Raw genomic sequence first — 24,172 nt, forward strand, 5'->3', positions numbered from 1 at the left:
TCCGATCAGACCCCTAGCCTGGGAACCTCCATGTGCCAAGAATGCAGCCCTAGAAAGAAAAAAAAAGGAAAGAAAAGAAATTATTTCTGCTAGAGAGAAAAAGATAGGAACAGGAGCATATATATTTATGAATAAGATGGAAGGACTTTAAGGGAAGCCAACCATATGGGTACTATTGTGTTTATTCATATTTTTATTTATTATTTTTAGCAAGGTTATGTGCTATACATTGGAATCTGGAGACAGGTGGGAAATGAATGCTTTAGAACATTTATAATGAGAACTGAAATTTTAGGTTTCATTTTAAAAAACATGGAATTCTGGGGGAATTTTACTTTTGTAGAATGTTTGCCTTGAATATTTGCTTCAGGCCAATGACCGCAGAAAATAGATATTTTAGACCATTTAAACAGTCTCTTCTGTGATCAATATACCTCCTTCGTCTTTAACTGTATGATATAGTAGTCTGCTGTTCTCCTGTGATTTGAGTCTTTGCATAGAATAGAGACTTAAAAATGTCTTTAGATTTAGGAAATATAATTTAAAGTCACCTGACCTAGGAAAGTAAATACTATTTCTGTTAATGACTCAAATACCTCTCTTCATTATAGAAAAATATGCAGTTATAAAAAAAAAGTCTGTTTTTTTTTTTTTTTATGGCCTAAAATGTTATGCTCTGCAATTGGGAGTGACCTGCGTAACAGAGCAAGTCTAGGCTTCTGGTTTTAGCTGCTCACAGCCTTTTTGTGTGACCCTGCCCACTGCAGAGATTGATTTTCTCTTTCTGCTTCTCTCCTCATTGTAGTTTTGAGATTCTTTGAATAAGCTCATCAGACTTAACTACTTATTAGAGTTTTGTTTCCCAGAAGCAGCAATGTGACACTCAGCAATTCCAAATTAAATCTAAATGCAAACCTGGAATCTTCAGTTTCACAATTTATTTGATGGCCTTCTAAATACTACAAAGGAGGGATTCTGTGGAATAATGGCTAGAAATGATAATCATATGTTATTGGGCTACTGTATTTTAATTCCTAGCGACCAGCCACCCTTAAGCAGTTTGCCAATCTGCCTGAATTAAATGCCTTGTAATACCAAATTTAAAGACATGAATATACTATATGAGAGATAGGAGGCTAATGGAACCAAAAAACAGCTTTCAAAAAGTTTACCTGCCATGTCCATAAGCTATAGAGGCTACTTTACAGCTATTCTGACCTAGCTGGCAGTGTAGAAGAGAGTCAATTAAAGGACCTACAAATTTCATCCAGATTCTCCTTTCATAAAATTGACACCAGGCCTATAAAATAAACAGGTTAGTATTAATTACTTTGTAGAATTAAGTGGCTTTTAACATTATTTTTCTAACCAAGAAATCTCGGTTAAAGTCTTGTTCTTTTATGTGGGCTATGACTGAAAAATCAGTTGCACCCCAATTGGAACTATTTGTCAAACTCTTTCAGTTTGTTGGGCAGTTAGTTGTGGATTACTTCCCATTTCCATTATCCGAGGTAGCAAGCGAATTGTAGTAGCTCCAAACCCAATACTACTGGCCAAACAATTTATTCATTCAACAACTGTGAGTGGTTGGCACTTAAAGATTTTTGGAATACAAACTGAATAAAACAAAAATCCCTCCCTCATGGAGCTTATATTATACTGGGTAGAGACAGAAAATAAAATTAATAAAAATAATTTGTATTATATTAGAAGATACTAAATGGCCAAGAAAGGAGAGAGAAGTAGGCTCAGAAGTCATAGAGAAGGATGTATTTGTGTATTCAGGTATGGTAGTAGGGGCTGTCTCCATGAGAAAGTAGCACTTGTGCAAGGACTTGAAAAGGATGTGAGAGTGAGCTAGATAAGCAGGGGAAGGTTTGATGTAGCTGGTGCGACATGTGCAAATCTCTGAGGTCAGTGTTTTTCCAGGGAGTTCTTGTGGAAGTAAGAGGGCCAACCTGGCTAGAGAGGAGGAAAGTGCCATGAGATTGGCCAGAACAATAACAGGCTTTGTAGCTATCCTTCTAACATGGGATATGAAAGACTACACCTAACAATGCAGGCTTCACAAGTAGTTACTGAACACAAGCATAAACACACCGAACACAGTTTATAAAATTAGTTTTGTTTTCCTTTATGGAAAGAATTACCTGACTTTCATCAGTAAAATTAGAATGTTGGAAAATAAAAAGAGAGAAGTTACTCTATGAAAGTGTGAAATTATTTAGAAAACTCAATCTGAATTTTTGCCATTTATATTTAATACAGTGGTTTTAACTTACTGTAGACTCATCCTAGTCAGCATGAGTTCTAATTCTTTCCCAATGTCTCAGAGACAAATTCGGTTCTTCAAATCAGAATAGATCTATATGTTTTAGCAGAAGTTAACCAGAAAGTACATGGAGTCAATGTCTATAAAAAAGGGTGAGTTTGACAGGCACCTTTTGATTGCAGTTTCCAAGCAGCATCAGAAGATCCATGATGATAGTTCTACCCAAAAGAGAGCTACTAGAACCTCCTCAGTTCTCCTTTTACACAGGCGTGCTCTTCTCACTTATTGGTAATACCTTTATTGCTTCCCAGTGGGCCTCCTAAGACAGCCATGGTTCACAGGGGCCAAGAGGATCTTAGAGTCCTTATTCAGAGCCTGGCATGTCAGTTGCCTTTTCCATCTTAAGCTACCAGTTATCTCAGCCTTATGCTTGTCTTGAAAGGTCCAGATATCATGATGAAGCTTGCTCAATTCTTAAAATAAAAATGTCATTAAATTTTCTATTTCAGAATACTTTCTTTCCAAATATGCGTTTTAAGAGTGAGTTTTGAGGTCCAAGGAAATCAGGAGTAAAATGTAAAAAGATCATTTGAGGGGAAAAAATGGATTTGTACTATGGTATTCGTGTTACAAATTCTAGTTTTAGAAACCAGAGAAGTAGGAAGGAGAAATAACCTCTTTCAGGTATGATTGGTGTTATTCTAACTTAAAATATATTTTTTTAAGTTAAAGTTTTGTTACTCCCCAGATCTTTTAATATTTCTTTACAATAGGGTACAATTCAGAGTTAGACTTAAAAGACATTGCTAGCTTGAATGGAAAAGTGTGATGTAAAGTCTCTGTTACTATAACAGTCATGTAATGTCACTGTTGCATTACTTAAATGAAACTAAAGTCATGTTTTTGGATATTGTTTGGATCACAGAGATTCTAAAGAAAGAAAGGAGTTATCGCTCTTTGTGTTGGCCTTGAATATAACCTTCATTGTTCCCTCAGGACTTGTCTTATGATCTTAGTGAGATTGGCCATTAAATTCCGTCTACCACCCTTTGGTTAAAATAGCATATTTGTTGAGACACCTGCAAACTGTGATGATCCATCCACAGTGGTGAAAATATATGCATAGTCTTAGGTATTGTCATGATTTTGAGTAGGAATGGTGGACAGTGGGCACAAAATAAATATTACAAATATCTTCATCTTGTATTACAGCAAGAATTACTTTAGCTGACAGTGTGAAAATCTAGCCCTGCACCAGGGTGTGGTTCAATGGCTCTTGCATCCAAAGTGAGAGGATTTCCCAATGAAACATTTCCTCTCAGGCCCTGCCGTTACTGTTTCTCAGCCAACATGGTCCCTGTGTTTCTGCGTCACCCTTCCCCTGAGCCTTGCTGTCCTTCGGCATTGCAGGAAAGCTTTGCCTTTCATCGGGGACCTGCAACAAAATGTGGCCTACATGTTGCTTTCTTGAGAGTTACAGGATAGATTTTGACTATGTGTATAGGATGTAGAAAAGAAAAGAAAATAGAAAATGGAAAGTTGGAGAAGGAACAATCTATATTTATAGCAGTGGGTAGTAGTATCATAATGAAGGAACTGGGCCTGGTGAGTGAAGTGTTTCATCAACAGCCTGCTGGGAAATAGGATTAAATATAAAAATGTTAATGAAAAGGTTATTATCACATCAAAAGTTATTTTCTTACCTTTAAACTTTAATTATGAGAAACAGGTTGAGAATGGGGAATACATTCATTACTCTGGCCCGAGATTAAGCTATGTGTTTCTTGGTGCGGTTAAAATACTTGGGGGAGGGCTGACAGCAGTCTGTATAAACTGCAGAGCATGTATTACCTTCCAGCCCCTGAACTGATGTCAGCATCTTGTCCTGGAGGTGGATGCGCCCCAGGGTGGTGGCAGGTGAGACACGGAAGGAAGGGCGGGGCTGCAGGGAAAGATTGAAAGACAGACACAGGACTAGGGGAGGAGATGGAGAGATGCTCTCAGAGGACCAGCAGCATGGCTGGGAGCAGGGCTGCTCTGAGGTGAGTTCAGGGTGGACCAGAGGACAGGGCCCCCAAGAGCAAGACAGTGGGAATATCAGGGGTCAAGCTCAGGAAATCTGGGATACAGATAAGCCACCCAGAAAGCAAGATTATCTGATTCTTGGCAGCCGAGGCCCCGGGTTAGGACACAGGAACCAAAAACTGCTGTCTTGCTCCAGGGGGATTTTTGTTTGTTTTTCCTTCCATGTTTGCTGATCAGGTAGGAACCAGCCTCAAGACTTTAGAGCTTGGAATCTGGCCACTCATCCCTTCTGACAATTCAACAGTGAAGGCAGATGACTGAGAACTTTTTTTTTTTTGTCTTTTTTGTCTTTTTTGTTGTTGTTGTTGTTGCTATTTCTTGGGCCGCTCCCGAGGCATATGGAGGTTCCCAGGCTAGGGGTTGAACTGGAGCTGTAGCCACCGGCCTACGCCAGAGCCACAGCAACGCGGGATCCGAGCCGCGTCTGCAACTTACACCACAGCTCACGGCAACGCCAGATTGTTAACCCACTGAGCAAGGGCAGGGACCGAACCCGAAACCTCATGGTTCCTAGTGGGATTCGTTAACCACTGCGCCACGACGGGAACTCCTGAGAACTTCTTAGTGCAGAAGAATCCACAAGTTGCAACATCAAATTGTAGTTTATAGAGTCAAATTTATCTAATTGTAGTTATAAAGCCAAGTTCAATAGCAACAGGGCTGTGGGCATTCTAATAGCATTTACTGTGGATCAGGAAGTCAGAAAGTGGGAGGGTAGGTGTCCTTATGTAACTTAACCAGCAAGGGCAGAACAGTCCCTGGATGGCTTTTATCCCTGAAAACTGAGGGACAGGGTCAGCTCGCCAGACAACATGAAACATGTGTGGCTTTACCCATAACCCCTAAAATGACCTCCCTTCTGATATAAAATATTTTGTAAGATATGGCCTTTGTTTGGGGAGCCCTAAGAAGAATTTTGAGGGTGAAGTTCCCATAGTGGCTCAGTGGTTAACGAATCTGACTAGGAACCATGAGGTTGCGGGTTCAATCCCTGGCCTTGCTCAGTGGGTTAACGATCCAGCGTTGCCGTGAGCTGTGGTGTAGGTTGTAGACGTGGCTCGGATCCTGCGTTGCTGTGGCTCTGGCGTAGGCCGGTGGCTACAGCTCCGATTAGACCCCTAGCCTGGGAACCTCCATATGCCACGGGAGCGGCCCAAGAAATAGCAAAAAGACAAAAAAAAAAAAAAAAAGAAGAAGAAGAAGAAGAATGTAGGGAAAAGGGTGAGTATACCATTTCTTTACACTTTCATTGTTGATTCTTGCTACCTATTTTTAGCAGATTAGTCTAATACTTCTACATTTTTTTCCCTAAAAGAAAGCACTTGATTACTATTGTAACTTGGATGCCACTACATATGTGTATGTGTGTGTGTGTGTGTGTATCTATAAAATAAGTGTATCTATATATATATATGTAAATATTCATTTCATGTGACAGTCCCTTTGCTTATTGGAGCCAAAGTACCTTTTTCAGTGTGAAACTGAAGAATCCACCCTGAAAACCTGTCCAGAGAGACTAAAGAGAAGCCAATGACTCTACTTCCCCAATTTGAGAGAATCAGGATAAAGGAAGAATGATTTTTTTTAAGAGGCTAACAGGTTCCACAGAGATCAGGAGTTTGCAAACTGCCCATGATTCTGCAGGGGGACAGACCTGAGCACAGCTGTGTGCCCTGTGACTAATCCATGTCCGAAATGGCTGCCTTCTTAAAAGAAATATTTGGTTTGAGAAGTCCCACCTCATGAGGAGAAGGCATCAGATTATTCCTTGTTTCTCAGTAAAAACCCCCTCCTTGGGGCCCCGCACGGCTCTCCTTCCTGCTCTGAGTCAGTCTCTGTTAGAGCCATCTTGGTCCAATTCTGTCATGTCCAGTCACAGTCACTTAACAAGAGCAAACTGGTGTTGGGAGTGAGAGGGTCCATCCTCTTTACTATTTCAGCCTCACCTGTGATGTGCAGCGGCCGCCTTCCATGCCTTCTCTTCCCTCCTCCTCAGTGTGGAGCCACAGCAGGGCTGCACCCCATGTGGGCTCGAGGGCGTGGGCCATGGTCTGATTGTGACACCTGCTCCTTCTTCTCTGCTCTGGCTTTTAGAAGTGGGAGAGGAAAAGGCCATCCTTAGAGCATACAGGCTGTGTCTGACCTCTTCTGAGCCATCACAGCTTCTCTCATCCCCACGCCCAGCCCTGGCTCCCTTCTGTGCGCAGATGTCCAGATGCCTGCCCTCACCTGGGTTTCTGTGGTGGGCCCTTAGAAGGTCTAAGGGGAACTGTGTATGTGCAGTGTACCAGTGGGGGCCTCCAGGAAGGGCTCTCATAATCCTCCTTCTCTCTGCCTTTCCCTGCCAGGCAATGAGCCTGCAGCTGCCAATACTTTTTGCAGGGCTAGTGGCATCTGGTCCACCTTGGGGACCAGAGGTTATGGCCAGGCCCCAGCTTGGTGGATGGACTTATCAGGCTCAATGATATTTCAGAAATGGAATGTGACTAACAGAGGCGGGTAAAGAGAAAGCTATCTTCATCTCAGTTCAATGACTCCTCCAGATGGTACCACTTTCCTGCCCCAGCCCTCTTCACTCTCTCATTCTGACAAAGGCCAGGAGCTGGTTGAACTTCCTTGGTCTTTGAGAGTATGGACAATAAGGCCTGCTTTGAACTTGACTCTGGAGATTATGTTTCTCTTCTCAACAAGGCACACTCTTTGCATTAACCTTGTTCAGTTTGTAAGGGGTAGGGAGAGAAGGAAGAACTGCACAGAATTCTCATAGCAATGTTGAATGTTTACTGTGTGTATGGGGTGCTCTTATAACCCATTGGAAACAGAGGCCCAGAAGAGGTAAGTGACTTGTCAGAGTTCACTGAGCTAAGGAGCAGCAGGGCCAGAATTTAAATCTGGGCAGTCTCACAACAGAGGCTGTGTTCTAACCTCTGCTTCTTGTAGCTCGTAGGACCTGATGCCGGGCCATTGTTTGTGGGTTTGTACAGGCAGAATCCTGAGAAAATTGGTTGTGAACCTTAGTGGACAAGCGTGGGAACACTCCTCTTATGGTGAGAATACCAAATCATAACACCGTGGAGCTTAGTAATGGCAGCAAGCCGCAACCACCGACCCTGAGAGCCCAGCAAATTTAGACATACTTCCTGATCAAATTAAAAGTGTATTGAAACAAGTTATAATTATTTTAGTGCACTCTCCTCTTTTACACTAATTAGCAATTTATTTTGCAAAGTATTAATATAATTTAATGGCCATTTAGCTGTTTTTTTTTTAAATTCTAATGCATCCCAAGATGATCAACAGTAGTTTTATTAAATGACTAAAGAAATGCAATGCTGACAGATCAGTGGTGATACCAGCAAGGGGGAAACAAATGCATCATTTTTTATGCATTCTTCCTGACATCTTTGGCTCTGCTAAAATTTCACAACCTATGGTAGATCTCCCAGAATTCTACAGCTATTTATCGATAAGACAGCAATGCACATAGTTAAGTGTCAAGTGGTTGAAACTGTTGAATTGCCCTTCAGCACAGCTGCCTTTTCTGAAATGAAATAATGTGGGTCTGTGTGGCTGGGGTGAAACATGGCCCATCATCATGAGAGCATTCAGCACCCCCAACCTCCATGGCTGCCACAGTGGCACTGGTGGGGCACAGGTGGGGAGTGGCATGTTTTCCTTTGTGAGTCGGAGAACCCCATCTGGGTTGCTAAAGAGCTATCGGAGTGTCTTGCAGAATACCAGGAAAAAGGATAAAGATGGACCAGAGGAATAGTGAGAAATAAGGACCAGGGTCCCCAAGGGAACTCTGGACATTTCCTTTCCAGCCTTTTGTATCTACAGACATGCATGCTTTGCTGGTCACAGCTGCTCTTACTTCCTTTGCATCTATTCAGATGAGAAAATATCTATCATTTAGAATTCTCTGGAGAGTGAGCATGGTAAACTGTCAAGATCGTGAACTTTGAGATCTGTCTGACCTGGATTTTGTGTTTCAGTGCCCCTTGTTGGTTCTAACATTATGGGAGACTCGTTTAATCTCAGTTTCCTCACATGTCAAAGTGATAATGCAGTTTACCCAGTGGCACTGCGCTCTAGGTAACACATCTATATTTTCTGAACATGCGTTCTTCTCTTCCTTGTTGATTACACAGTCGCTCAACTAATAATGTAACACAGACGTAGCTGTGCATGACAGTTCATTCACTTAGATGTTTGTAAATGTACACTCTTTCTGTGAAAAGGGACATCACCAGGTTGTACCCAAAGACTGGTGGGAATGGACTTCTGGGAGGATGCTGCTGTTGTCACACCGGGTGTGCTGGGCTAGACCAGGTGATGAATGGGAATTAGACCACTTACAGTGACCTGCTCGTGAAGAAACAAGAGAAGATGACCTTTTGCTCTTCCTCAAAGACAGCCTCCTACTTCCTGAGAGTAAGCTCCAAGTTTAGTTAGGTCCAGGGACCAGGGCTCTTTCTGCAAGTTTCTTTCTGGATGCAGCCTAAAGCCTTCCCAGCCCTAGTGGAGATTTGGCTCCCCTACCTGTGTGGTCCCATCCCTTTATCCCCAGAGAAGAGAGCAGGGGCTCTTGGGACTCGACCTCCTTTCCCCACTGCTCACACAACTATTTGTCACTGCTTCCCATAGAAATCTTTGCTCCTTTTATCTGATATGCTAGATATACAATCTGTATTGCCTTTCTGTGCTTATGAGATTTTCAAGAAAAAAAAAAGACAGCAACAGAGAATCAGTATACCTTTGGCTTTTATTGTTTATATGTTGGTTTCACTCTTTTTGAGTCACCCAACTAGCCCTATAGTGCTCCATCGCCTTGCAGCACAGATTTGGATTGCAGGAGTAAGGACTTGATGGTAAGGGAGCCTTGCCATCCACCTGGAGTCTTCTTGCATCTCACTGAAAACTCAGGAGTTTTGCTCTTAGAGGCATATGTAATTACTCTCCTAAAGGAAGGTGTATTTCATTCCTTTGTGAAGAACACTCCTGGAAATGGAGCAAACTCTAATGTCTGCTGTTGGAAGGAAAAAGAATAAGAAGAGGTATAAGAAAATAATGCTTTGGAACGAGGAAAAAGACTTAGAGTAGGACACCAGATCTCACAATGGCTAATATATGTGACATGAATTAGTGTATTATATTCTCTGAAAGCAGTGAGGCAGTGGTGATTTGGGAAAATGTGGCAGTGAGTATTGGAATCAGTCCCCGGATGTTACTTTCTCTGCAGTCTCATAGAGCACGCTTGAGAACTGGGAAACTCACGGAGGTCTTGGGATGTAGTCTTTGTGATTGTTGAGGAGCTCCTTCTCTCTTTTAAAATAACAATAATAGTTGCCATTTAATGAGGACCTGCTCCACTCAGGGCACACTCCTGGGTGCTCCTTAAATATAATTATATTTAGGTTCTCACAAAACATACCTGAAGGAAATGTTAACCCTCTTTTAAAGATGAAGGACCTGAGAGTCAGGGAGGTAAATTTTCTGGTCCTAAGTCACACAGTCTGTCCTTCAGTGAGTAGCCCACATCATTGTCAAAAGGACTGTAAAGGGAACCTCTGTGAATTATTATGAAAAATTGAGACAGTTGCTGTGATTTCTGCCACCTCTAAGCCAGCAAGACAAGTGACATTTTCCCTTTCCTATTTTGGCTTTAAAAAATGAATGACTCTTCTGCCTGTAAGTTTCATTTCACCGTGCCAGCCTTCTGAGTTCTAATATGTATCCTTTATGCACAAAGATGATAATTACTTCTAGGATGAAAGGAGGACTTAAGAGTCTATTTGAAATCTTAATTTTTGTATTTAGTTAGTATTTTTCAATTTACTAAAGGAGTTGAAATGACTTGTACATTAAATATAATTGAAAATAAGGGAATTTCCATTGTGGCTCAGAGGTAATCAACCTGACTAGTATCCATGAGGATATGGGTTTGATCCCTGGCTTCACTCAGTGGGTTAAGGATCCTCTGTTGCTGTGAGCTGTGGTATAGGTTGCAGACACGGCTTGGATCCCCAGTTACTGTGGCTGTGGTGTAGGCTAACAGCTGCAGCTCTGATTTAAGCCATAGCCTAGGAATTTCCATATGCTGAGGATGCAGCCCTAAAAAAGACCCCCCCCCAAAAAAAGCAAATGAAAATAAGAAAACAAAAGTTAAATAAGTAAATAGATTAGCTAAAACAAAATATAGTAAAGCATACTTAAGAAAATCTATTTATACACTTAATTTCTAAAATTGTTTTCAGTTTTATGGCAGCCAAAATGAAGAAAATACCATTTGCAAACTTCATTACCCCCCTATTAACAAAATGCGCAGAGGAGTCTGTAGATATTTTTCTAAAACCCTGCTTGAGAAGAAATTTTCACATAGGCAAATTCAGGTGTAGCTTCCTAAACAGGTGGATTTCAGTGGTGCTGAGGTAACATGGTTTGAGTTCACTGTTTCTGTTCCTCTAGCCAGAGAACCAATAGACAAGCCAAACACAGGGGAATGGAAGCTACGGTGCCAAGAAGATCATTAAAAACATTGTTTAAATGGAGTAGAGTCTTGAAGATTCTTGAATCCAGTAAATTCAGGCTCAGATCCTTTGATGTTTGGCTGTTATGCAGATAACCTCAGCCATTAAAGTTCTGTGTTTATATAATTTATTGTCCAAAGAGACAGAAAAGGAGAACCAGTCATAATATACCAAGACATGAACTGTCACCAGAGACGGTCTCAAGCACATCAGGATGGTGGCAGCCCTAGGTAAAAGCACTCTGACCCAAGGTCAGAGCAGCCTTAGAATCAGTTCTTGTGACAGTTGAGTACCACACCTGTGCAGATGCTGATTTTCATAGCATGGGCACCCTTGTATGGATGCCTAGGACATAAATCAAGATTCTTTTACAAATATTCCCAACAGTCTCATGGACTTTGAAAGGACTTGCTTGACTCTCCTGAAGTTTGGATACCAAGGTGTTAGAGAAATCCACTGATTCTCTTTTAAAATTTTGGAAAATCAACCCTGAACTTGTAGAATGATTTTCTGATATTGACCCTTAGTCCTAAGAGTCACCTTCTCTCCAGGGATTTCTCATTCATCCCCATTGAAACCCTCAGTCAGGCCTCAGAGAAGCTCTGCGAAGGCAGACATTCTATATGAGTTCTCTTTTCAGAGTTGACCCCACATCTTTATCATTTAAGCAGAATCTTGTAAAAGGCTCAGAGATGACAGATGAATAATACATGCACAGTGACAAGCGTCTTGGTGACCTGGTTTCCAGAGTGAAGCTGACTCACCATTCCGGAAGCCCTTCTGGGCTTGGACTGGCTGCCAGGACCTCAGCACACTCCCACTGCAGAGCCTGCCGTGTTCCAGCCATGTCTTGCGTGTGTGCTTCCAGAAGTGTTTGCCCTCCAAACAGTCAGTCAGAGGGTCAGTCTCTAGGCTCTGGTTTGTCCGTAAAGACTTCTTTCCTGGATTACTGAGAGCAGGACTATAGACATTCAGAAGCTCCTTTATCTTACTTCTTGCCAGATGTGTCCCTAATTCGACAAGCATAACTCATTAAAAACTCAACAGGAGTGCAAGAGACACAAAAGAAGTTGCAAGAAGATGATTTTAACGTCATATGATCCATGGAAGTCATGCTGTTAGTCTGAAAATATTGTTAAAATAACTGACCTCCTTTTCTCTCTAATAAGTATTGAAAATATTTGCATTATTATAGCTAGTTGTGGAAGAAAAGCAGTCTTTTAACTGGATGTTTAGGGGTTAAAATAGAGCTCTTAATTTAATCAGCCATTTTGCTATATTAATGGTGAAAGTAAATGAATCTTCACCTACTACCATATAGTTACTGCTCATACTGACTTCTTAACTTACAGCTTCTAACTTTAACTTCATGATTATCACTGGGGCCAAACTGTGGTCTTTTCAGTCATTCGATATAATTTTTACATGATTCCATGAGGTTTTTTTCATTCAAACTATACATTTCCTAATTGTGTATGACTGTGACATGCTTCCAGCAGGTAGTTTTAAATTCCTTGTGAATCATACTGCCTTAACTTTATTAATGGCTATGTCTTAAAAGCTAATTTATCAATTGATTAAACTGTAAGAAGGAAAGGTGACATATGCTGCCACCATCCTCTTTGAAGCCTTAATCAATTCATGTTGGGGTCATTCTGACATCCTTATTACCAGCTGTCAGCATGAGGACTGAGTTCAGCTTTCAACCATCAGTCAACCCATCAATCAATAAAAAGTTCCCTTTGAGTTACTTGACATCTGTGATTTAGAAAAGTTCATATCAAAAGCCAAGTTTCCATTTGTTCTAAAGGGACTGGATTGTCTGGTGGAACTGGACCTGCTTAGTTTCCTATGGACTGCAAGTGCCTAGTCTTTCCCAAGCCTATTCTGACCACATCTCCCTGATGGGCATGTACACTAGAGTTTGCAAGCCCTGATCTAGACACTCACTCTTCCAGTGCACCGTACACTCTGAATCCGGATGACAGTTCTGGGTGCACCCCAAGAAGTGTGCCACACCCCACTGCAACCTCTCCATGGCTCCTTCCACTGGCTTTAATTTTATATCCTGACTTTATATTGTAATATACACCACTGAGTACCGTTGTTCCAGTCAAGTGGGGCTAGCTGCTACCAGGTCCCAGCTTACGCTTTTACGCATCTTCCATTTTTTGATGCTTTTCCTCTTCCTCAGATTCCTTCTCCCCTATAGTCAAGTATGATAACCAAACCCATTGTTTTAGATCCAACGAAAAGTTTGCATTTCAAATTGTATCTTCCCTGAGCAGCCAAGATGGGTCATGGTCTTCTCTCCTCTATGCTCCCAACACTGATGTGTCTGGCTTTCAAATTCCTGAATGTATACCTCTTTCTGCTGAAATGACATGTGGTCAAGACTTTTCTCAACCACTAGGTAGGGTCTAAATCTTGTTCAACCTGGCACAATTCCTATACTTATTTGACATTTAGTAATTATTTGTTGAATGAGAAAATTGTCTTCTTTGTTCCAATATCCTTTATGTCACCAACGTCCTGTGAGACACAGATGTTGATATTTATTTTTTAAGTTTTATTTTTGGTCACATCCATGGCATATGGAAGTTCTCAGGCCAGGGACTGAATTCAAGCCACAGCTGCTACCTACACCACAGCTGTGGCAATGACAGATCCTTAACTTACTGCACCAGACTGGGAATCGAACCTGCACTGCCACAAAAACAACTCAGGATCCTTAACCTCCTGTGTCACAGCAGAAACTATAGATATTGATATTTATATTTACATTCTAATTAGATAGAGGATGGATGTGTATATTTAAAATACTGATTTTTGTGATGTATGCGATTAGTTGGAGCTCTAGAGCCTTTTATATAATCAAATATTTGATCATGTTGGTTAATCTTTTTTTTTCTTTCAGTTATTTCCATGCAGCATTGGTTGTTTATAGGTCTCTCTGAAAATAATTCAGAAGTAATTAGGAAATACCAATGATATATCTTTCTTGACATTATAATAGTAACCATGTCCAAACTATAAGAAAAACTATTATTCCTAAATTGTAATGTGGTGTTCGATTTTAGGTTAGCGGGATTAAATGTGAAACTGGAAGCTTGGCTGGGGATTTGTGGCTCATGGAACTCCTTTAAAGTAGAATATTGTAATATTCCTTTAGGTTACACAGGTTATCAGACTAGTCATTGCTCCTTGTTACTAACTCAGAATGATGTGCTTAACGATATGTTACATGTAGAAGACATGTTGACAGCTTCTTTGTGTCCATTTCCTTTCATGGGGTAAGAATCGTCTTAGCAGCCAAATGTTCCCAGCTCTCTGACTTCTGATCCTCTTTTCACTTGCTTCTTTTTCTTCCCAGTGCTGGGTCCTGGGCATTGCCCCACTCTCCCCTCCTTGCTTGGCTCCCAGGGTTTGCCCCAAGCCTGGCTCAGCATCTTAGAGGGACCACTCGACTGCCAAGTGAACAGCTGCCCTGTGCCTTCATAAAGTTCAAGTAAAAGTAGTTCATATTGGATACAAATCATTTTAGAAAAGATTTGCAACACAATAACATTTTAATTTTTCCCCTAGAGGGCATCTTTCATTGTTTTTAAGGACAGAAATGAGTGCATCCTCATAAATACAGTCATTACAATGTGCAGAAATATAATTGTTGGGCACAGCTCTGTCAGCAGAACTGTAGGGATGACTTGTGCTTGACCTTTAATCAGAGTGGAAAAGTCAGCATTTATGGTGGCCCTTTAAATCTCTCAGTGGGCCAGGACCCGAGAGGAGTGGCCCATGATGACATTTAAACATATGCAGTTTCTAATAAGACTCTGACCATGCCCAGACATTTTTTATCAAAGACTTAGGTTTTTTTTCTGTTAACTTCTTAATCTATTAAGGGGAAATAAGTAATGAGGTGACTGAGTATGACAATTCCGTCCTTGTGAAATGACCACGATCCATCCATTTCCAAACAGTAGTTCTGCTTGTCTCATTATTTTTTCATATAGCTATGCTTATGTGCCACAGACCACTTGGATCCTAAGAGCCCTCTCTTTTTTTTTGTTTTTTTTTTGTTTTGTTTTGTTTTGTTTTTAGGGCTGCACCCACAACATATGGAGGTTCACAGGCTAGGGGTCGAATCAGAGCTGAAGTCATCAGCCTACACCACAGCCACAGCAACTTGGGATCTGAGCCGCATCTCTGACCTACACCACAGCTCCGGGCAACGCCAGATCCTTAACCCACTGAGCAAGGCCAGGGGTCAAACGTATTCTCATGGATACTGGTCAGGTTCGTTAATTGCTGAGACATGATGGGAGCTCCCTAAGAGCCCTTTTATTTTATCATCTCCTCCTGCCTTCCCCCTTTCTTTCCCTCCTACTTACTTCTCTTCTTCCTTTTCTTTTTTTCTTTCTTTGTTTTTTGTTCTTTATTTCCACCTTCCTATTCTGCCCACTCCTCCCCACCCTTGCCTCTGGCAACCACCAGTCTGGTTTCTGGATCTATGAGTTTGGCTCTTTAAGATTCTACAAGTAAGTGAGATCTACAGCATTTGTCCTTCTCTGACTGACTTATCTCACTTAGCATAATGCTCTCAATGTTCATCCATATGGTCACAAAGGGAATGATTTCCTTCTTTCTTATGGCAGCATTTTATATATATATATATATATTTTTTTTTTTTTTTCCGTTCATCTGTAGACACTTAGGTTTTTTCCCCTATCCTTTTCAAACATGTATTAAGCACTGACTCAATGGACAATATTTTTCTAGTTATCAGAAAAATTAGAAATAATAGAATGTTCAGTATTTTTCCTAAAGTGCCTCACAATCGAACTGGGGAAATACATCTTAGTATAGCCGACCTGAGATTACAAATTCAAGTACAAATAGTTGATTTGAGAGGAAGGATCCAGCAGCAGAGGAGTGTGGAAATGGGAAAAACAGATTTATTCACTTTGTGCTCCTTCACAAAACACCAAAGACTAGGTGGCTTACTGCAGCAGAAAGGTATTATCTGACGGTACCGAGGGCGGATGTTACAAGTGGAGGTGCTGTCAGGGCTGTGCTGGTTTTGGAGTTGCTTAGAGAGACCTGCTCCATGCCTCTCTCTGCTTCCGGGGGCCCCAGGTGTCCTTGGATGGTAGACACATTTCCTTGCCCTCTGTCTTCACATGGTTCTCCCTCCCTGCAGGTCCCGCCTCTGTGGCCATTTTTCCCCTTTGTAAATGTCCTGTTGGATCAGGGCCCATGATAATGACCTCATTATCATGGAGTGGATTATTCCATTACGGCCCTGTTTCCCAATCAGGTCACATTCTGAGGTACTGGGATCAGGACTCTGACATGTCTTCTTGGGGAGCACGACTCAGCTCATAACAAGTAAGAGAAGAAAGACAACGGGCAACCTTAATTCTCATAAAGAAATACTGGCAACTTGTGTGAAAACACAGGCCTTGTCGCCCTCTCACTAAAAGGAATGAGGGAGTGTGGGGCTGTGTTTCCAGGCCCCCTCTTGGTCACAGGCAGGGAGCTTCCATGCCCTCTTACTTCAGGCAAAGCGGGTGACCAGGTCCAAGAATGTCCTCAGGCGAGGAATGCAAGTATGGCACTTGGAATTGGGCCAGCCCTGGAATTGTGAGCAGGAGGGGACATGGAAGGGCCATCTCCAGTCTGTGATAAGGACAGAGAGAGCAGGTTAAAATGAGTAGCTCATCGGTACCCAGAGCAGGACTTGGGGTCCATCTTCAGGCTCGTAAGGATCTGGTGAATGTTGTCCTCTAGTGAGAAACTGACCATGGAAGCAGCAAAGCCCATGCAAGGAGGTGCTGTCTGTGCACCAGATTGGGGGTTGGGGTGACTTGCATCCACTGGGTACCTCCTAAGGAGGAACTCACCTTTGCTCTGGGGAAAAGCCCACCTTTCGTCACATGCTTTGCAGTGACTCCTTGCTTGCTTCTCAGATCTCTCCCAGTTATTAGTTTGTTTTGGCTTTCTTGATAAAAACTATAATCTGTTTGCATTTGCTAGGGCTGCCGTAACAAAGTACCACAGGCTGGGTGGCTTAAACAACAGGAATTTATTTTCTCTTTTGTGGAGGCTGGCATCACAAGCATGGATTAAAGAGTTGGCAGTTGAGTTCCTTCCGAGGTCTGTGAAAAAGAATCCGTTCCAGGCCTCATAAGGGCAGATAGACAGCCGTCTTCTCCCTGTGTCTCTGCCTTCCCTCCATATTAGTCTGCGTCCACATTACCTCTCTCTACAAGGACACTGGTCATACTGGATTAGGGCTCCCTCTCATGGCTGCATTTTAACTTACATATCTCTGGAAAGACCCTATTGCCACTTATCTTCACATTCAGAGGTACCAGGTGTTAGGACTCCATCATATGAATTTTTGAAGGGACACAATTCAGCCCATAGCACTCTTTCCTCATGCCCCCACCATCCAATCCATATCCTTCTCACATGCAAAAAACATTTACCCTGTCCCAACAGTCCTCAAAGCCTTCACCCCTTCCAGCATTAATTCTGAATATAAAATCTCACCTAATTCAGATGCAGGCAAAACTGGAGGAATGATGTATCATGAGGCAAAACTCCTCTCCAGCTATCTTTGCCTCTCTTGGGCTCTTTTTTAGCCATCCTGAATTTTTTTTCTGTTCTCTGCACTTCCTCAGATCTTGGCCCTTGCAAAGCTATTCTCTTTTCCCAGGACACTCTTTCTCCTTGTCTTCTTTTAGTCTTGTTTCTTTTCATCCATTAAGCAGATACCTATAAGGCATTTCGTCCAGGTGACTCCCCTCACTTCCTTTCAGGGTCCCTCTTGCTTGCTTGCTCCTTCAGGATCCTGTATTTCTCTCTGATGGCACATGTCACACTCAAGTTCAAGGTTAGACACTCTTACTACTGGCTAAGAAAGGAAGGCTCCCAAAGCATTTGAATTGTTACCCCTATTGTTGTGGAATGGTGCTAGGAATGTAGGAAGAGATTGGTAAACTAACTAAAAGGGGTGGTGGAGAAAGAGGAAGGAAGGAAGGAAGGAAGAGAGGGAGGAAGGGGATTACACCAAGAGAGAAATGAGCCCACTTGATAGGAAGCTTTGATTGCAGTCTGTGACAACGTGGTCCCCATCACAGCTCGGTTTGTCACCTTGTTCAAGCAATTATCTCCCTGGGCTTTATCTGGCAAATAAAAAAGCTGGGCTTTGATTTTCTTTTTCTCTTTTATGATGGTGTCTTAAAAAAAAAGCTTTATTTTCAGCAGCTGTGAGTGAGTTTAAGATGTGACGGGTGGACTGGGTCCTGAAAGACCACCTCTGAGCCTTTATGTAAATACAGGTGTGAAGTTCTGTTTGAAAGCAAGTACAAATGATTAATTTGAGTTAGGGATAGGGTTTGGACATTCACCGCCTGTGTTATGTTCCTGTTTGTACCAGTGTCTGCCTTTTGGAAACGTGTGTTTGCTGCAACGTAGGCATGGTGTATGTCATCTTACAGCACAGTCACCTCTTTAAGACCATAAACAGTGTTATTGATGTTCAGTATATAAGAGAGAGATGTCATGAAGGTATTTAGCCGAAGTCTGTTTAAAATATCTGTTTGTATTGTTCATCTGAAATATGCTAATATAATCAATTTTTAATCATCTGTGATTAGAGACACGCCTCAGTGAGAAAGTCCAGGGAAGTCTTCTGTAGATTAACATGAAGGAGAAAAAGAGCCCTTTGGGGCTAAACAGGTCTTATCCAAATCCAAGCCTGACCGTGATTCTGTGGTACCTACTGAGTACCATACTCTTTCAAAGGCTCACCTATCATCTGCATCCAGGATTTCCAGGAATTTGGCAAATGGAATTATTTTATGTAATGTTGGATCAAAAATATTCCATTGAGATCTCCAGAAGACACAGATGAAAGAATAACTCTGCCTAATTTTACTGATAGAATTTGCAAAAGATTTCTAAAAGATAAATCCTTTTAAGTGTTAAAATTTGAAAAAAAAGCAGTTGTTGTTGAAGTGTATATCTTCATTTTATTATTTGAACTGTTTATCTTTTGTTAATCATTTCTTCCTCCCCCAGAGAAAAAGGAAATAAGGACCACATGCAATTCAAATTACATGTAAAAATAATAGTAATAATAATAATTACCAGCAACAATGATGGCAAATTTTTGGTGATTCTTTGCCCTTTGCCAGATACTTTATGGATGATTTTACTGATAGTATCTTAACACTTGTAATAACCCTATGAGGAAAGTTTGATTATTCTCTCCATTTGACAGGTGAGAGTTTCTGAAAGGCTCAGAGAGGTTATACAGCTTGCCTTTGACCACATACCTGGTTAGTGGTGGATCTGAGATTCATATCCAGGCTGTCTAGAAACTATGCTTTTTTTTGGTCTTTTGTCTTTAGTCTTTTTAGGGCCACACCTGTGGCATATGGAGGTTCCCAGGCTAGAGGTCAAATCAGAGCTGTAGCCACTGGCCTACTCCACAGCCACAGCAATGCGTGATCCAAGCAGTGTCTGAGACTTACACCCCAGCTCACTGCAACCCCAGATCCTTAACCCGCTGAGCAAGGCCAAGGATTAAACCCACGTCTTCATGGTTACTAGTTGGTTAACCATGGTTAACTAATTGGTTCGTTAACCACTGAGCCATGATGGGAACTCTCCTGTCTGGAAACTATGCTTTTAACATAACATGCTTTAGTTATAGTAGTCACTAAGTAAGCACATAACTGAAAATGAATCAGAAACAATGTCCAGAGAGAAACAATGTAATCACAAACTGAGGTCTGAGAATGTTGGCTCCTGAAAATGCAACTGAATTTATACTGTACTGGGAATACACCAAGATTATGTACAGGAGGAAGTGAATTTTCTGTTTGGTTCAACTCATTTTCAAGGGTGGTTGTAAATATGCAAGCTAAGACCATGGAGGAATTCCGATTATACTAAGGCCTTAGACAGCCTCCTTCCTTGAGATATTTAGGTTCCATTTTAGAGACACACAAGTGTGATAAATGATTCATCATTATCTTCTTACATATTTATAGATTTCAATGTTCTCTTTAAATCTGGAGTGAGCCAAGATAAAAATATTTGGCTTCTTTAATTTTATTCATTGCTTTCCAGGTACATACTTGGAAACTTGGGCATATTCTATGTCTGTGACTTAATGAAGTAAGTCCCTGTATTTTACTGAATGGACCCCTGGAGTCTTCTCTTTGAGGTCATTCAGACTTTTAACTAATGCTATGCTTGACTCTCAGCCAGTAGCCAAGTTTGTTTGCATATCATACATTTTCAGATTTTTTTCCATTATCTGTACTTAGATTTATCCCCTCAACCAACCCAGATAAGAGCCCAGCTATTTATAAACTATTTAGAGCTTTTTTGTTTTTACTTATAATCTTTTTCTCTGCTCAGAAGCAAGTTATATAGTTTCTTCAATCCTGTTTTCTCTTCCATAAATGAGATAATAAGAGTTCCTACATCTTAGAACTATGTGGGCATTAAACAAGGCTGTATATCTCTAGCCTGAACCACTTTGCTGAGGTTGAGAAACTCATACATACTTGCTTTTTCAGCATCTTCACTCGCATCTCTAGTGGGCATCCCAAACTTAACCTGCCCCATGCCCTCTTCTTGAAGATTCTCCCTCAGATAAGCTCCTTTCCTGCCTTTCTGGTCTCTGTAATCGACCTAGTTCCTCAGGTCATAAATTTAAGACTCACCCTTGGATCTTTTCACTCCTCCATACCTTGAAGCCACTCCACTAGTAAGTTCTATGAGCTCTGCCTTCACAATAAGCACTGAAAAGACTTTTTCATTTTCAGTATTGTCCTGCTAGTATGGTGATGTAAAGCATCACCCTCCTCCCCAGAGCAAATGCAGTAACTTTCTAATGAGCTTATACAGATGTTTTCTCTCCCAACAGCAGCCAGAGTGATCCTGTAAATGTTTAAGTTAGAGCAGGTCTCCCCCTTGCTTAAACACTCTAGTCCGTTCCCACTCTGCTCAGAATAGAATCCAAGCAGTTCATCATGAATGATAGGACCAGGTCCTGGACACATACTCATCTTCATCTGCCCTGCTCCTGCTGCTCCTGCCCCACTGGCCTTCTTGCTGATACTCAATTACATCAAGCTCATCCCAGCTGCTTCTGTACTTGTCATTCTGTTCCTTTTATCTAGAATATTCTCTCCCTTAGATATTTGCATGATTTGCTCCCTCGCCTGACTTATATCTCTGTTCAAATCCATTTCATCATGGAGAGGTGAGGTCAAGCCTTTGTAGGGTAATTTGTCTAAAATATCCCTCCTACATTCCTGGCCACTCTCTAACCTCTTACTCAGCAACCATAGACCCTGTTATGTATCATGAGACAGGTTTATCAGTTTATGTGTTCTCCACATCTAGGATGTAAACTCCTTGAGTTCAGGAACTTGTCTCATTCAACACTGTATTTCCAGTGCCCACAGCAGAGCTGGCACATGGTTGATTTTCAGTGTATATTTTTTAAGAATATAATTAATGAATAAAGAGCACGTATAGTCCGGAGCTTACTTTTACTTACATCCACTTATATATTCCTCATGAAATCTGTTAGGTCTGTAGTTTCATCCCTCCAATGGGGTAGCCTTGGGATATGTGGATATCTGGCCCAGAATGTTTGAAGTTCAGCATTGGCCCCAACTCTTGTTTCTATGTCTAAAGATCATGCAGTGGAAGATGGTTCAAATGAAGGGTTATGACTCTGTCAATAGTAAAGTTGACTTGGTAATGTTACTGCTGGGCCAGTGCCTTATCCTTGTTTACTGCAGAATATTCACACCTGGGAGAAAATAAACCACCCCAGAGAGCCAGGGACCACTTTTTGATCCATGGTATCTAACATTCTAGAACTAAAGGTGTTCTAACAGCAATGCTTTTGCACTATGCTCCATCTGCCTCCCAAATCACTGCCGAGAAACCAGCTTCAATTCATTTTCTTTTGACCTTAGTTTGTATATTTTAAATTGTTTTTAACAATTTTCATCCTATACAGTATGGGTGGTTGTTATAATAGCCTATTTAGTACAGTTTTGCTGACAAAAATCCACCATGCTTAAGCACTAGATAAAATCTGTCCTGTCTCCTTAGGCACTAGCTGCCCTCAAAGACAGAAGACAGGTGTGGGAGAGAAAGCAATAGCAGGAAAGCTGGAGGAAGTGAAGGCGTTGGGGGCAATAAATGAGAAACAGTCCAAAGGAATGAAAATATTGAGAGGAGGTGGCTGAATCTGCAGCAGTGTCATCAAACATGAACAGAAAGAGATAAATTGCCAATGAAATTATGAGTGCAGGCGCCGATGGGAGTGCTGAGGGGAACTGAACAGAAGCAAGTGGAGGACGAAGAAAGGCCAGAGCTGAAGACAAATACAGAGTGATCCAGGCAACAGGAAGAATACAGAGAGTGGTCCAGGCAACAGTGGATGGTGAGGTATTTGGGAATGATACAGCTAGTGAAGTACAATGGAGGTAAACAGTGGTTGTGACACTCAGGATGAGACCCATATTTCTATGCTGTGTATCAGGACTTCATATTGTGCTGAGTTGAGAGAGATGGGAGGCTACACCTCCTTTTCCTTGCTATTGATTTGACTGCTCTAAGAAATGCCAGGGCTGCAGTGATAGGGAAATCTGGAGGAGCAGTGCAGAGGGGCAAGGCAGCCCACAACCCAGTGCTCACTGGTTGAGGTCTCTTGTGATTTGTCAAGCCTGTAGGGACAGACTAAAAAGTGCTTGTGACAAAAAATCAGGTTGAAATTGTTTGAGGAAGTTCCATCTGTAGATTCGTGCTGTGGCAATGGTAAAATGAAAAATACACGTTTCAGGCTTTTTCAAAAGGACACAATTGATTCTGTTTCTTTTGCATATGCAGAGCATCTTTAGTTCTTGAGCATGTGCCCCCTTTTGGTCTGCACCCTGTGACTGAGGCTCTAAACCTTCATTTTCTCTGACACTCTGGAGAGAAGAAACTCTTTTGTTTATTCTAACAGTATCATTGAGCTGGTCACTGATTTCCATTTTTCACCAGCAAATGGAGGCAAGCAAGGGATTGAAAAGTTTAACTTAGACTACGATCGCAGCCAGGACCTGTCCTCATCATCCAGGCATTCTTGTTTTGTTTTTTGATCCATGGTTGGTTTCCTTTGGTTCATTTGTATGCGTTGGGGCATAGTGGGGGGGGGGAGGAGTGTACAGATGTGTTACTGAGGTAACTATATGAACTCTTGCTCCCTGAAAAATTTGTACTGCACCTTAATTCTGTTTTCTCAGGGTTCAGTATAAATTTCAATTGGACATGTTCCTTTCGTTTATCATACCTTTCCATTTTTCTCCTTTAGTACCCTGCATGTAATTCTTCAACATTAATTTATTTATTCAGTTCACATATTTGGAAACCCACTATGTGTTAGGCAAGGTACTGAGACGATAGTGACCAACATAGTATATAAAAATTCATGCACACAGACAACTTTATGAAATGAGTTTGAAATTTACTACTTCAAAAAAGGTAAAATGGAAAAACGTGAATTATTTTTAATAACATTTTACTCATTAGCATTTATTGATCTGTGATTATGAATGATACTGTGGTATCAGGCCTAAGGAGCTTTTAGTCAGCTGGGGAGAAGGCATTGTAATAGATGATTTCTACAAAATATACCTCTGTAGTGAAGTCTGTAAGGGTAGCTACTATGCCCATCTTACCATTATATCCCAGTATTTTGTGAAAGGACAGTAGAGGGCCTCGTCAAAAGAAAAAAAAAAAAAAAGCTCTGGTTAACAACCACAGAATCCAGATATAGAACTTGTTCAGTAGGTAAGAAACATCCAGGGAGTATTTTCAGGACACACGTCCTGAGCCAGGTTTTGGGGCGGGGACTTCGGCTTTTGTATTCCCAACTGTTCTTCTTTCATTGCTGAGCCCTGGTCCTGAAGGATTGAGTGGAGAGGGGTTTCTGGCTTCCTGTTAAGGGGCTTTGACAAAGACCAGGTCATTCACATCATTTTTAGTAATGACTTAGACCAAGAGTCAGCAAACGGCTTGTGAGGCAAAAATGACCCTTACATTTTTTTTTTTCCTTAAAGCTTTTTTTAATTAACATGCAGTTGATTTACAGTGCTGTCTTAGTTTCAGGCATATAGATAAATGATTGTTATACATTTTTAAAAGATTTAAGACAATTATTAAAATAAGAAAGTGCTTTGAAATATATGAAACTAAC

General features: G+C 41.3%; 1 protein-coding gene across 1 annotated transcript in view; it reads left to right on the forward strand.

Annotated features, from left to right (window-relative positions):
• The window catches only part of RIMS1 (regulating synaptic membrane exocytosis 1), a 461,151-nt gene that overhangs the window by 156,246 nt on the left and 280,733 nt on the right, over positions 1 to 24,172 (forward strand). Inside the window, 3 exon segments of the mRNA XM_047760358.1 lie at positions 1,767 to 1,785; positions 9,798 to 9,835; positions 17,160 to 17,166. Of these exon segments, the coding sequence (XP_047616314.1) occupies positions 1,767 to 1,785; positions 9,798 to 9,835; positions 17,160 to 17,166 (64 nt within the window).

Source organism: Phacochoerus africanus, chromosome 2, assembly GCF_016906955.1.
Source record: "Phacochoerus africanus isolate WHEZ1 chromosome 2, ROS_Pafr_v1, whole genome shotgun sequence".
NCBI lineage: Eukaryota > Metazoa > Chordata > Mammalia > Artiodactyla > Suidae > Phacochoerus > Phacochoerus africanus.